Here is a 13967-nt window from a genome sequence, read left to right as displayed (position 1 = left end):
AGTTTCTTTGAATGTTTGAGCACCAGCATTCTTCAAGATGCATTTTGGGGGAAGTAGAGGGCTTTGCTTTCCTGAGCACAACAAACACTGCACCTTGGAAAGGCCCAAGCTGCATTTCTTTCGGGGGACCTGTGATGACACTCTCACGAGGGCAGCCACACGCAAGGCAGCTTCTTAGCAATTGCTCTGCTAGCTTTAGCAGTCACTACATCTTTGTCAAGAGCTGACAGTGGATAATACGGCAGGGAGGGCACTTCAGGTGGTCTCCGAGCTCCAATATATCAGCTTATCTACCTTCTTTCCACTCCTATCATCTTACTCTAGTCCAAAAGGTCAGAAAGTTAAAAGAAATAACAAAAAGTGCAGAGGGTTATTTCTTTCTTTACCCTCCTTTCAACAGATTTTCTGCTATTCCAGGGTACATTTAGTGCTGGTAAGAAACTACAAGCAACCTCACTACTAGTAGCCTGCAGTTTCAAACAGGAAAGACATCCAGAGCTATTAAACTCATTGCATTGCAGGTATGCAGCAGCTGATTCGAGACTACTCCAGTGGATATTAGTTCAACACCGTGCTCTAAGGTTTCTCTCTTTGTCCCATTCTGCACAAGACAGCAGACGTGGCACAGAAGAAAGGGCTCAAGTTCCACTTGCAGGTAACACAGGGCATTCTGATTTGGAACAAGAATTTCACAGTTAAAGGTAGTGTTGAACTTGATCACATCCACCTCGTCTCTGTCCTGTTTCAGCAAGGTTTGCAGTCCAAGACTCTAGCATTTGTAAGAGGTAAAAGCAAGCAAGAACAGAACTTTCAAAAAGTGAGAATAAAACCTCACGATGGCACAGGACTCCTACGCTCCTCTGCAGAGCACTAGAATAAAAAATGGCTTCCCCTTGTTTGAACTGTCTTACAAACTGATTCTCAAGGCTCTCTCTTAGGAGAGACACCAAAAGTGCTTTCCTGCCTCCACGGGACAGTTTAACCTCTTTTTCACAAGCCTACGTATGAAATCTCCCCGTTGCTGAGAAGGCTTGCTCTTTGGATGATAAACTAGCCAATGCTGAATAATGGGAAGTCTCATTTTATCAAGTGAGTGGCCAAGCAGTGAGTGCTCAAATCCGATCAGACTACAGGGAAAGATCTCCTTTCCCAGCAGTGGAATGGATTAGAATCGTTACAGCCTTTATGGTAAACCCTGGAAAGGCCAACTGCATTAATAATCACGTGCATTAATTAAAGTCAAAAAACAATTTGCTAAAGTAGTAATTATTGATAGAGGAATTGCTGCATTAAAACTCTGCTGAGAAAAATACTGTATCCAGTACTTGCCAGGTCAATAAGTACACTGCAATAAAATTCTATTCCCAGCACAACATTTCATCTCCTCTGTCACAGGTCCCCAAAGAACATGTAAGTGTGCCCTAAAAGATAGTTGCTTTCAATATTAATTCCATGCAAGGAAAAATTTTACAGCTGTTTCACAGCAAGATGAACACTGTTCGGCTACAGGAAGATAGTAGATGCCCTGGAGAAGAGATCCAGAAAGACAAGAATATGCAATTACATGCGATGAAATGGTCACCACCCAAAGCAGCACCAAAAGGTTACTCAATAATTCATTAAAATTCTAGAAAGCCCAAGTCATTCATGAAACCCCTTGAGTGTCACTGGTGCTTGAAACCATATGTAATCCTCCCAGGCAGGAGCCACAGCCTGAGGAGATAACGCACCTATTCCCACATCTCCATCGGAGGACAAGTTGACAGTGAGTTTCCTTCCCCGGGTGGGCACTTTGTAGTTCAGCTTGGGCTGGAACCAGTCAGCACCACAGTCGCGGTGACCCTGAAGCATCACAACAGTGCCCACGACAGGGAGAACCTTCAGTTCGCTGAAGACATCCGCAACGAAGAGCGAGTGGAAGAGCTTACGCACGCAGAAGGGGGTTGGCAGGCTCTCCTCAGCGCTGCCCACGCAGACGCCCTCCAAGTTGAGCTCATAAAGCTCCTTGGGGCTCATGGCATTGCCACCAAGCAGGATGAGAACACGCGGAACCAGGGTCAGACGGAACATCGCTTCCAAGTGCTGGAGCACCCCCTCCAGCTCCGTCAGCACCTGCTGGCATCTCTGGCTTGCCATGTCCACGGAGGGCGGCTTCTTAATCACATCTCCATCCTGTGGGGTGGGAAGAAAAGTAGAGAGAAAAATAAGGAGAAGGTCTTAATACGTTCTTCTCAAAAGAGGGCACATCCTTTTCATAATACTCCAAGAAGGTCAGGCAAGTTAGTTTAATATGGGTAGACCCATGTAAAACCAGGAACTCTGAGGAGAACACAAAAGGACACTCTGATTCAAGCTGCTGAGCTTCAATCTGCACCAGGCTACTTTAAAAAACAAACAAACAAGAACAAAAACCCAACAGGCTTAGAAACCCCATCTTTCCAATGAGGGAAACCACTCTGGAGCCACATCAAGAGGAACACAACACCCAGAGGGCTCGTGTGAGCAACCGACGTAGAACAGTGAGTAGCAGAAACTGCTTCAAGCGGAGAGCGGGATGCAAGGGTCAAACAGCAACGTTTGGTATCTTCAGCTACCAGCCCTACTTCAGAACAGCGAACGGAGCCCTCTCAGTTCAGACCCGCAGCGAAGCTGTAGGGGCCAAGCTGCGGAGCTGGAGCAGCCACCCCGGCCATGGGCCGCCGCTGCCCACCCGGCCCAGCCCCGCCGCCCACCTGCGCCGCCCGCCGGCAGAAGTAGGGGAGCTGCTCGTAGGGCAGCGGCAGCTGGTGCCGCTGCTGCAGGACGTGCTTGAGCAGCTCGCAGGCCAAGCGGCAGCAGCTCTTTCCCCGGGCTGGGCGGGGAGAGGACGGAGCGCAGGATTCCCTGCCCGCGCAGGACTTTGCATCTGCCTCTGCTGAACTTCACTGAACTGCATTTGCAACCACCCGCGTAAGCAATAGGTGGCACTAATAAGTGGTATGGAGTGGGTGGTCACTGAGCGCGTAGCCAAAGAGGAAGTCGGCAGAGGAGACAGCGGGCTGCTTTGCTCGGAGCTGCACGAGTGGAGAAGGAGCAGACATGTGGCAGGAGGTCCTTCCTAACGCCTGGTGAGAGCCCCACGGCACCGGGAGCCGGGGACGGGGCACAGGGCACCTCTAGGGCTGGGGTGGGACAGAGCCCTGCAGGGTAACCCAGGCTGAGACAGGCCGCCGAAAAGTGCTGGGAATATCCGACTGGTTTTTCACAGTCGTAACTGTGGAAGAGATTATCCTGGACGGTGTCACTCGGAGAGCTGGTTCTCCGACATGCTTGTTTTGTCGGCAGTTCCAGGCTGGGGTGATGGCCATAGTGCCAGGTTTCATGCCTCTGCTTATTTAAGCTCTAGGATGCAAGTGCAGGGAGGTGTTAGTACCTCTTATATAATCTGCCCAGCCTCTAAAAAAGTGGAGGCCGACCCTGTTTGCTCTTGGGAGCCCTGTTCTCCCCTGGCTGGGAGCACTTTAAAGAAACAGATCCTCACATTCCACACCAGAGCTGTTCCACAGCGAGTTACCAAATGGCCTCGGCTCCTGCCCGGGGCTCCAGATGCACTACAAGCTCTGCCTGGGGCAGAGTGGGAAAATGACACTGGATAAGAAAAACCAACCAGCAGACTCAGGTTTTCATCATTCACTTTGATGTCCTTTGGGAGGTGGGGTTTTTTTTTTGTTTTTGTTTTTTGGTTTTTTTTTGTTTGTTTGTTTGTTTTTGTCTTTTTGTTTTGTCTCGAGATATCTTAATTATGACACCAAATAGCTCCTAGCATTATCTGCTTTCCGTGGCATGAGATACCAAGACTTTCCCTCATTGCACCTAAGGAGTCTAGATTTCTGAATGTGCTTTTCTAAAAAGACAGTCTATCAGGCTATGAGAGAACCAAGGAGGACATTTTGTTTTACTTGCCAGGGAGAAGAGCTTCAAGTTAAGTATCTAGTCAGGAGTAGTTAGGAATAGCAAAGGCCTGGCAATTCAGTAAGCGCTGCACAGGTAAAGGTCCTGCGAGCTTCTCCTAATCAGCCCCTTTGCACCAGTACGGCATGGCCAGCAGCAAAATGACCCTTGATCTTGAAAGTCCCCTGCCAGGCATGTAGATCTATCTCAATTCAGTGATCAAAATAAACTACTTTCTTGGCTGGGGTAACAAAGCTGCTCACAGGTTGAAACACTGCAAGGACATTGTTTGGGGTCTCCTATCTACATTGTGCTGAAGGAGGGAGTGTTATGGAAACAATCTAACTAGCTAAAATGTAGGGAAGAAACACTCCTTTTGTGCAGGATTGGTGCTCCCAGGACCTCTCATTCTGTCTCATCCAAAAGTAGAAGCAAACTTTCAGATGCACCCAGATGGCTAAACTGCCTGTGATCCCATGGCTGTGCAGTACATGGTGCTGGCAGACAACAGTGTTTGCAGTGTCCCCAAGGATCGGTACCACTCAACATTGCCAGGCTGAAAGGATGGTCTTTTTTCTTTTTTGTTTGTAGGGAGAGCATCTTGTCCTGGATTAGGTGAGTGAAGCAGCTGCTCTGTGCTGAGGCCTCCACTTTTCTTCAGACCCCTCAATGAGGCACAGCATAGTCCTTTCCCTACGCTGCATGACGACAACAACAAAGTCTTCATTTATAGACCTCTCACGGCCTCCTGCAACAGGCTTGTCTTGGGGGAAGCTGGAGAGCTTGACGCACAGCTCAGAGGGAGAGGAAGGTGCATTTGGCACTGATTGATCGAGCATCTAAAAAGCTTTGAAATGTCCGTCATGTTAAAATCAGCTTCTTTCCCTGAAGAAAGTCTGAAACTTGACTGTCTGAAAAAGAAACGGGAGCATCAAAAACACAACCTGACACCTGTAGGCCTCAATGGTGAAGATCCAGGGTTACCCTAGAAGATGTTTGAATCTGTAGGGCAGCTCCATATAACGTGCTCTTTGAGAGGGGTAGGCCCCACACCCCTCTCTCTCTCCAGAGGTTGAGGACCCTTCTCTCTGCCCTTTCTGCTTAGCCCATTCTGGCTTTGCAGTTTCTTGTCTTGGAGCTCCTGGAGCTCCTCTAATTAGCGCTGTTAGAGGTAACCTTGAGGCTTTGGGGATGTTACTGTGAGAGTTTGTGGAACTGTTCTTTTGGGGGGGGCGGCTGCCCCAAATCTTCAAAAGTAACAACAATCCCCAGCCCTTGTTGATTCCTTGGGGTTTCTGGCCATTCCTTATTGCTCAGGTCCAACCAGGGTGAATACAGGTCTCCACATAGTCCCAATACTCTGACAATTTCATACTTGAATTTTACAAATTTACACCTCCACAGGTCTTTTGAATATTCTCAGAAGAATGGAGTCCTGGTCCCTGCAGCTGCCCTGGGGGTTGGAGGGATGCTGGTTTGTTGGCTGATGTCTAGACACAAGATCAAGACTCTTGAAATGGGTGATGGATGGTGGGGCGCAGGCGAAAAAAACCTAAAAGAAGATGAAAGAATACGGCCCTTCCAGATTGAAACATCTGACAAAGAAATCCAGGTACCCATGGCCGGGATGTGGAGAGGGGCAGAAAGCTGCAAGGTGGAGCCAGTCCACCTCCATCTCACTTCTTGAAGGTCTTGATGTCTTGGGGCTATCACCACAGTACTCGTACTGTAATATAGTTACCTACCACCATTAGACGATGCACTCCCAAACATCATTTATGAAGCAGCTGTGGGTTCAGATCCTGCATATTGTCCCGGAGATCTTGTTTCCAAGATCACAGATCGTATGTGCAACCTCTAGCTGCTCCTGACAGAAGGCCACACTTCAACCAGCAGACTTTTATAGAGAGTCTGAGGATGGTGAAGCAGGGTGGGAAGGTTTAGGGAGAGCAGCGGGGCACACAGAGGTCTTTAGTAGAGGGAAGGCCTGGAAGGGTAGACATATACAGCCTTACTGAGTCGCAGCATCTCTGTCTCCAGCCAACTAGCATTAGGCAGCTCAGCCAGCTGGGACTGAGCTGCAGAAATACCCACTCTTTGATAACCACTTCTTACTCTCTTCCCATCCAGTAGTGCCAGAGAGCTCCCTTGCAACAACAAGCCTAGTTAACAAGTCATCAGAAGGGCAAGAGTAGGACCCCAGTACTCCCATCTGCCCTGTATAAACTGGTAACCTATAGAAAAGTATAGTGATGACATAAATGACCGAGGATCCTGTGCAGAGCGTGCAACTTCTTTAGCAAGGTTCTCAGTGTATCAGGTAATGGAGCAAAAGGCGGCAGAGGTGCAAGGCTCTGCCCACCAGCACTCGTGTCCCTGTGCTCGGAGCATGCAGGCACCTGGCCAGCCGCGCAGAGCAGCGTGTGCTCCTCTCTGCAGGACCTGCACCGCCGCCTGGACCAGGCCCGCTACACGCCGCCGCTCGAAGGGGCTGCCTTCCACTATGGCTTCAACTCGGACTACCTGCAGAAGGTGGTCGCCTACTGGAGGAACCAGTTTGACTGGCGCAAGCAAGTGGAGATCCTGAACAAATACCCTCATTTCCAAACCACCATCGAAGGTGAGGGCGTCTCTGCAGTTCACTTGGGTCCTGTAGATGAGGCACTTAGAGACGTAGTTTAGCAGGCAAGATGTGATGGGTTTACAGTAGGACTTGATGATCTTGGAGGCCTTTTCCGTCCATAACAATTCTATGAGTCTCTGATACGCTTCCCCGTAGCACCTCAGCGGCCTGAGATCCCTGCTCGCTCTGCCCCTACAAATGGCACGTTTAGGACAAGGGGTTCAGGCTGAACACCAACCTGGACAGATGGCCCTGTGCTCTGGAAGCCTTGGCTCTGAAATGCACTGAGGAAAGCCAGGGTGATTTCAGATAACAGAATATGTAAGATAACACTATGCATAATAGAGCTGAATGATATGAATGAAATATCATTAGCATAGGTTGTATTATTGATAACTTTGTATAGAGTAAGACCATTTGAAAATGGCAATAATACTCAGTCTGCTCCAGAACACAGTACCTTTGGCACTGAACCCGTCCTCGTGATATTTTCTTCTGCCACCACCTTGAAACCTCCCTTGAAAATTGCCAAATTTACCCAAACTCTTACACTCGGTGCCTTCCCCCTCTCCCTCACTAGTTTAGCCAGGTAAGTTTAGTCAGCCTTTAGATAAGTGATTTTCAGGTAAAACTTGTATATTCAACTTTCTTTTTCATATTTTGCCTTTAATCAGCCATACGATTTTATCATGTGTGGGGTTTTGCATGTGTCGTACCTGGGTTATGCTATGTATTTAAGAGCAGCTCTACCTATTTCTATATAACCACTTCTTCAGGAGAGGCATCCGTGATCTCTTGTGACCCATATGTCTGGGACTCAGATACATATCCCTGCTCATATATGAAAGAGCACACATGGGTACAGTAGGAGGCACGATATCCCCTTTCAGATAGGCAGCTGTTTCTCAGTGGTTGGTGGCATAATTTCTGCTATAAAAAACAGTTAGAATTTTTCCACCTTCCTTCTTCAGGGACCAGAAAAGAAACTGAGATGAAATCAGAGCTTTCATTTATCTGTTTTGAATTCCTGTCAGGGATCGATATCCATTTTATCCACGTGAAGCCTCCCCACGTCCCTCCCGGCCAGACTGTTTATCCCCTGTTGATGGTGCACGGCTGGCCCGGCTCCTTCTATGAGTTCTACAAGATCATCCCTCTGCTCACGGAGCCGGCCCAGCACGGCCTAGGTGAGGACGACGTCGTGTTTGAGGTCATCTGCCCGTCCATCCCAGGCTATGGCTTCTCAGAGGCACCTCACCAGAAAGGTAAGTGATGAAAAGGCTCTCCTGGAATCACTGGGGTTTTCTAATAACACCCCTGCCACCAGTGGACCCTTGAGCACAGCAGTTTGAGAATGCAGGAGGGCAGATTCTGGGTTTTCTGAAGTTCTGTGAACTCAACTCTTCACTAATACATACAAGACAGGTGTCTTCTCTGTAGCTGTGAGATGGGAAACGGCTGGCTCCTCTCAACACTGGAGAGGCAGAAGCTTATATTATCAGGATGTGCCCTTGGTGTGGGACTAAGACTCCCAGCTCATCTTGCACAAATTGCTAAACTCTCTGAAAATGGAAGACTTGTGCCCCCCACACAGATGGGTTCAACCTACTCCGTCATCCTCCCAGCCAGTCTCTACAGCAGTTATCCTTTCCCCAGGGCACTTTCCTGCAGCGAGAAAAGCCACAAAAGGTAAAAGCTTCAGCACACAGTCTCTAGCTCCCTGCACTGACACAGGCAAGGTCATGGTGTCCTTCGCTCTGGGGTTTGCTCTGGACATTTGGTCAGCAGGAGTAGCTAAAAGCCAGGTCTACCTTCTGCTTTCTCCACTCCCCACTGAATTTAAACAGTCTCTTGTTCCCTGTAGTCAGGGAGGCAGGGAGGACAGCCGGGTGCTCCGTGCCCTCGGCATTATTCCGCAGCACGCTGACGTGCCCCTGTCAAGACCACAATCTCTGGTCAGCAAATACACGTTAGGACAGAAGGTTTCCTGTACAGTTTTTCTCTTTACCTGCAGGCTTTGACTCCATAGCAGCTGCTCGGATATTTCACAAGCTGATGAAAAGGCTGGGCTTCAAGGAGTACTACCTACAGGGAGGAGACTGGGGATCTCTAATTACTACAAACATGGCCCAGATGCTGCCACAGTGAGTAGCAACTGCAGTTGGACCAGAGGAGCTGCCTTCAGCTCTTATCCTGTCTTCTGTCTGCAGAGACCCCGTCCTCCCTCTCATCCCTTCCCCTTTGTGTCCTCCAGGGACATCCCCAACCCTGTGCATTCAATTGTGCTCAGATTCTTTATATTGATATTGGCTCACATTCCAGGCTCCCTACATTTCACTGTCATTTGGCTTCTGCACTAGCTGGAAAGCAAACTGTCTTGCATTCTGACTTGAAAAGTGGAAGAGGCCGATCCTTATTCAAAGTCAGGAAGGAGAGAGACTAAGAAATTTAAATCTTGCTGGGAGATAGGAAGGGAGGGAGCTCACTTTCTCAGCACCTGAACAGTAGCATCACAGCACTTCCCTGTCTGAAACGTGGAGCTGAAAGTGGCTGACCCAAAAAGAAACATAATACCTGCCCTGGAAGATCACATCATAGCTCACTGCTTAGCATTTAATGAAAAGTGTGCACCACAACCATGCTTAAGTCAGAAAACAAATCAAGGGGGAAAGCTCCTAATGTTGTTACATTGCAAGCAGAGCTCCGGACTGTAGTGGTGCTTTGCAGCACTCCCATGTGTGATCTAGTATTTCTAGTATTTGTATTTTCATATGAATGGCATGGCTGGATGGAGGTGGCACCAACTGCACTATTTCTTGCTCCTTGTATTTTTTTAATAATAAAAACACAAACATATTTAACGTATTTGGTTCAGTGAAATACTTCTAAAACAACACCAGTCAGATAATATTCTAGAGAATCTGAAAACAAAAATTCTCTTTTTTTAACTTTCTATTAACTTGATTTTAGGTCCGTGAAAGGGCTTCATCTGAATGTCGTCTTCACCACCGCACGTGGTTTGGGGACGTTTATCTCTGTGATGATTGGGGCTTATGTACCATGGCTTGTGGGCTTCACCAGAGAAGATGCTCGACGTATGTACCCTTTTCTCGAGAAGAACTTCTATTACATTTTGCGAGAATCTGGATACTTACACCTGCAAGCCACCAAACCAGACACTGCAGGTAATGAACCCATCATAGATATTCTGCAGATATTACTTTTCAGACTCTTAACATGGTGTATGACTTTTCTCAGTCAAAAGAACAGCTCATCAAAAAGCCACCTAATCGAAGCATGTACCTTGAAAGCAAAACTTCTAAAAGTCAAAGTGGGTGAAAAAGAAGAAAAAGAAATCATAAACAAATACAATGTGAAATTGCAGAAAAAGAGATGCAGCCTTAGTACTTGGAAAGTAGGAGGCCTGCCGGAGTTGCAGAGGTCAATACAGAAGGGGTCTCAAGAAAGATATGACCATCTCAGAAGAGTTACCAAATGTAGGGGTAGTAACTCCTCATCAGGAAAGACAGGGGAGCTGTCTCAGCCTGAAGCAGCACTAGTGGAGTCCTTAGGAAAAATCGCACCTCATCCTGGGAAGTCCCTGAGAAGTTCAAAAATAACTCGGAAACTGATGATCAGATCATTGCTTGGGCTGATCTCAATAGCAAAGGAATAGTTGGAGGTAAATGAGATACCCGTTTAAGAGCTGAGAGTGGAGGGGAGGCAGGTGCAGAAAAAATATAGACCCGTTTGTCTAGTCTCCGTGATAGGCAAACTAGCAGAACTGTTCTAAAGAACGAAGACTTGATTCACAGGTAATAGTAATGTCGCAGGGAAGAGTCAACATGGTATTGTAGAAAGAAATCATATTTCACAAGTCAAAGTCCTGCAGAATCAAAGAGCAGTAGCATATCTGGATTTTCAAGCAATTTTTTTTTTTATCAAGATCTCTCCAGAAGTACTTAAAGAATTAAACTGCCTTAAGAAAAGGATTAATATCATGGATCTATGAATACTTATCATAAGAATCTAAGCATAGGAATAAGTGTTCGGACTTCAGTGCAGGGAGAGTATCACAAAAATCTCTGCTGGTACCTGGACATTTCAACATAATCTGGATTTCTCTAGAGCAAAAGTTAACTATTAAGAGAAAATTTTGTCAGGTTTCCAGGATATGGTTTAATCTAAAGCTAACTGGAGAGAGCTGCAAAATCTAGTTGATTAGAAGTGACCGGTTCATTAGAACGGCCAATAAAAAAGTGATGCCAACAAAGGGCAAAGCAATTTAAACAGAGGACGAAAAGCTCATTAAAAAAAAAAAAGACACCACAGACACACACACACACAAGGGCCTCAGAAGATCTGAAAAGGTTTATTGCTGGTGGGTCATGCACTAGATAACGTGTTTTAGCTTGACCTACAGCCAGGCAGAGCCTTCACATAACTTAGAACCTATAATAAATCACTCTGGGCTTGCCAGTGCAGGGAAAGGGTTAGCCACGTTCACTATTAACCAAAACTTTTTTGTGCATGGTCTTCCATGAGGCCACTCAGTGCTAAAGTGGCATGAAAATACACCTGAGATAATGTGCTGTACCAAAAACTACAGCACACAGGGTACTGCACTTTTCCCAAGACAAGTCTCTATCACTATCGAGCCAATTACCATCTGGTTTTTAGTTAAGAACACATGGGTGATGCCCTACATACATGCTAGGTTTATGTCTGCTCTAATGCTCCTCAACAGCATGCAGAGGTATCTGCCGCACAGCCCTTTTCACCGTCAAAAACAGAAGGTGATGAAACAGCACTCAAGGGCCTGGTTATCCATCCTAACCAGAACGGTGCTCTCAAAGAGTTTATTTGAAATCATTTTAGTGTTTAACGCTTATACGTGGTGCTTCTTCCGTGCATCACCAGGAACCTGACAGGACTTGCTTAACTCCTAAGCTCTTTGGGACAGAAACTACCCAAGTTGGGAGTGCTGTCAGTTACAGCCTCAGCTCATTTGGGGCAAATTTGTGAAGAAATGTAGTTACAGCAGAACTAATAAAACAAACTCTTTGCTTAGCAATCAATGAAAAACTTTGAAGGACTCTTACAAGTCCAGCTTTGCTTTAACTGAAGTACTGCAAGGCCTTGCAAGTACAAGAATTGTCCTGTTTATCTCTGGAATTAGGTTGCGGATTGAATGACTCCCCTGTGGGGCTTGCTGCATACATTCTGGAGAAATTCTCTACCTGGACTAATAGATCTTTTGTTCAAAAGGATAATGGAGGCTTGGAAAGGTAAGAAAACAGATGCTCTTTCATGAGAAGACTCTTTAAAAGAAAAGGTGATGGTAACTAATGAGGAGATGGAAAAACAGATTTGTCAGCTTAAGTTGGCTCTTAAAGACAAAAGTATTACACATGACAAGGAGCAGTTCTAAATTATAATAGACTGTCTACAAGTACTGCTTCTGCACCAGGCAGTTTTGCTCCAGGCAATTGTCTTGCTGCTCGAAATGAGTGGAAAACAAGAGAACCTCTGTGCATGAACCCACTGTTGGGTACTGAGAAGTAGCTTTCAACAACACTTGTTTCTTTTTCCTCTCAACAGCAAATACTCTCTAGACGACCTCTTGACCAACGTGATGATTTATTGGGTGACATCATCCATCGTATCCTCAGTGCGTTTCTACAAGGAGAACTTTGTCAAGAATAGAGATATTCTTGAGAGGTAACTATGTGGCAGGTTCAGGATAGATTTGCAAGAGAAACTGAGTTTGGACATTTGCCTGTTTAAGCATTTAAATCACTTGCAACAAAGTTAATCCTCATTAAAGAAATCAGGTTCTTATCTTGGTAAGTCTAGTCAAAAGTCACTTTTCTTTTGAACCTGTAATGCACATAAGCTGGCTTGTAGCCAATGCAATACAGAGAACATACTTTAAAAGATACATACACATTTTTGTTCAAAATAGAGGTACCAAGCAGGATGACTTTAAAAGCTTGAAACATTACAACTGAAGGGGTACAAGGTCAGCTCCATTTTACAGATATTTAGATACAACTGATTCTGAAGCTCAAAGAGAGACCCAAACACAAGTGAAGCACCTCAGCTGTGCACAGGCCACAAAATGAGTTGCTGCAGTGAAACTTCCCCCACTCACTGTGGCCATTACAGACACCAGTAGAATTTCATAGGCTTTCCCCAGGAACTGCCTTTTAAAAAATGCAGTTAATGAATGTTTTTCAGGTACGGTGTACACGTCCCCACTGGGATTGCAGCCTTTCCTGAGGAGCTCACACATACACCACGCACCTGGGCAAAGAAGAGCATAAAGAACATTGTTAGTTACACTTACATGCCACGTGGGGGGCATTTTGCTGCCTTTGAAGAACCAAGGCTTCTGGCCCAAGACATCAGGCAGTTCGTCAGGAAGGTGGAGCAACTGTGACCACGCGGTCCAGCCGTGCAGAGAACCAGAGCGGGCTGCTCTGCCACCACCCGAAGCGCTGCTTGGAAGGATTAAATAAAGCCACTGTAGTCACGTACAGAAGCCAGCATTTTATTCTGATGGTAGTGATTATAACTACTAAACTTGATGATTAAAGGTCTTCATAAGAAAAAAAGCCTCTTGTCTTCTCTCATTCCTAGCACCCTATTCAAGTTCAGTACCCTGTTCAAGTATAACAGAATATGTAAACAGTTTAATGCAATAACATTGCACTCTTTAAGAGAGGGAGGAGAGCAGGTCTAGCCCCTTGTTCCTCAGAACCCAGGCTTCTGTTCAAAAGTTTCTTTGAATGTTTGAGCACCAGCATTCTTCAAGATGCATTTTGGGGGAAGTAGAGGGCTTGGCTTTCCTGAGCACAACAAACACTGCACCTTGGAAATGCCCAAGCTGCATTTCCTTCGGGGGACCTGTGATGACACTCTCATGAGGGCAGCCACACACAAGGCAGCTTCTTAGCAATTGCTCTGCTAGCTTTAGCAGTCACTACATCTTTGTCAAGAGCTGACAGCGGATAGTACGGCAGGGAGGGCACTCCTGGTGGTCTCCGAGCTCCAAAATATCAGCTTATCTACCTTCTTTCCAGGCCTATCATCTTATTCTAGTCCAAAAGGTCAGAAAGTTAAAAGAAATAACAAAAAGTGCAGAGGGTTGTTTCTTTCTTTACCCTCCTTTCAACAGATTTTCTGCTATCCCAGGGTACATTTAGTGCTGGTAAGAAACTACAAGCAACCTCACTACTAGTAGCCTGCAGTTTCAAACAGGAAAGACATCCAGAGCTATTAAACTCATTACATTCCAGGTATGCAGCAGCTGTTTTGAGGCTACTGCTGTGGATATTAGTTCAACACCGTGCTCTAAGGTTTCTCTCTTTGTCCCATTCTGCACAAGACAGCAGGCGTGGCACAGAAGAAA

The 13967-nt window shown here is 46.4% G+C and overlaps 2 protein-coding genes across 2 annotated transcripts; one reads left to right on the top strand and one right to left on the bottom strand.

Annotated features, from left to right (window-relative positions):
- Window positions 1-1632: 1632 nt before the first annotated feature.
- On the bottom strand, window positions 1633-3080 carry LOC148594760 (MAD2L1-binding protein-like). The gene is made up of 3 exons (XM_088524303.1): window positions 2996-3080; window positions 2733-2851; window positions 1633-2172 (listed from the first exon to the last, which is right to left on the bottom strand). Exons 1-3 carry the CDS (start codon window positions 3078-3080, stop codon window positions 1642-1644), a joined length of 735 nt encoding a protein of 244 aa, XP_088380429.1. The 3' UTR covers window positions 1633-1641.
- Window positions 3081-5416: 2336 nt separating this feature from the next.
- LOC148594759 (epoxide hydrolase 1-like) lies at window positions 5417-11877 on the top strand. The gene is made up of 6 exons (XM_088524213.1): window positions 5417-5542; window positions 6370-6550; window positions 7588-7818; window positions 8568-8697; window positions 9524-9738; window positions 11733-11877. The coding sequence occupies exons 1-6, from the start codon at window positions 5417-5419 to the stop codon at window positions 11843-11845; spliced, it is 996 nt and encodes a 331-aa protein (XP_088380339.1). The 3' UTR covers window positions 11846-11877.
- The last annotated feature ends 2090 nt before the right edge of the window (window positions 11878-13967 follow it).

This window comes from Tinamus guttatus, unplaced genomic scaffold, assembly GCF_059628265.1.
Source record: "Tinamus guttatus ecotype Peru unplaced genomic scaffold, ASM5962826v1 Tinamus_guttatus_pri_ptg000208l, whole genome shotgun sequence".
NCBI classification, from domain to species: Eukaryota; Metazoa; Chordata; class Aves; order Tinamiformes; family Tinamidae; genus Tinamus; species Tinamus guttatus.
Note: the sequence above shows the minus strand (reverse complement) of the source record. Positions and strands in the feature narration are given on the sequence as shown.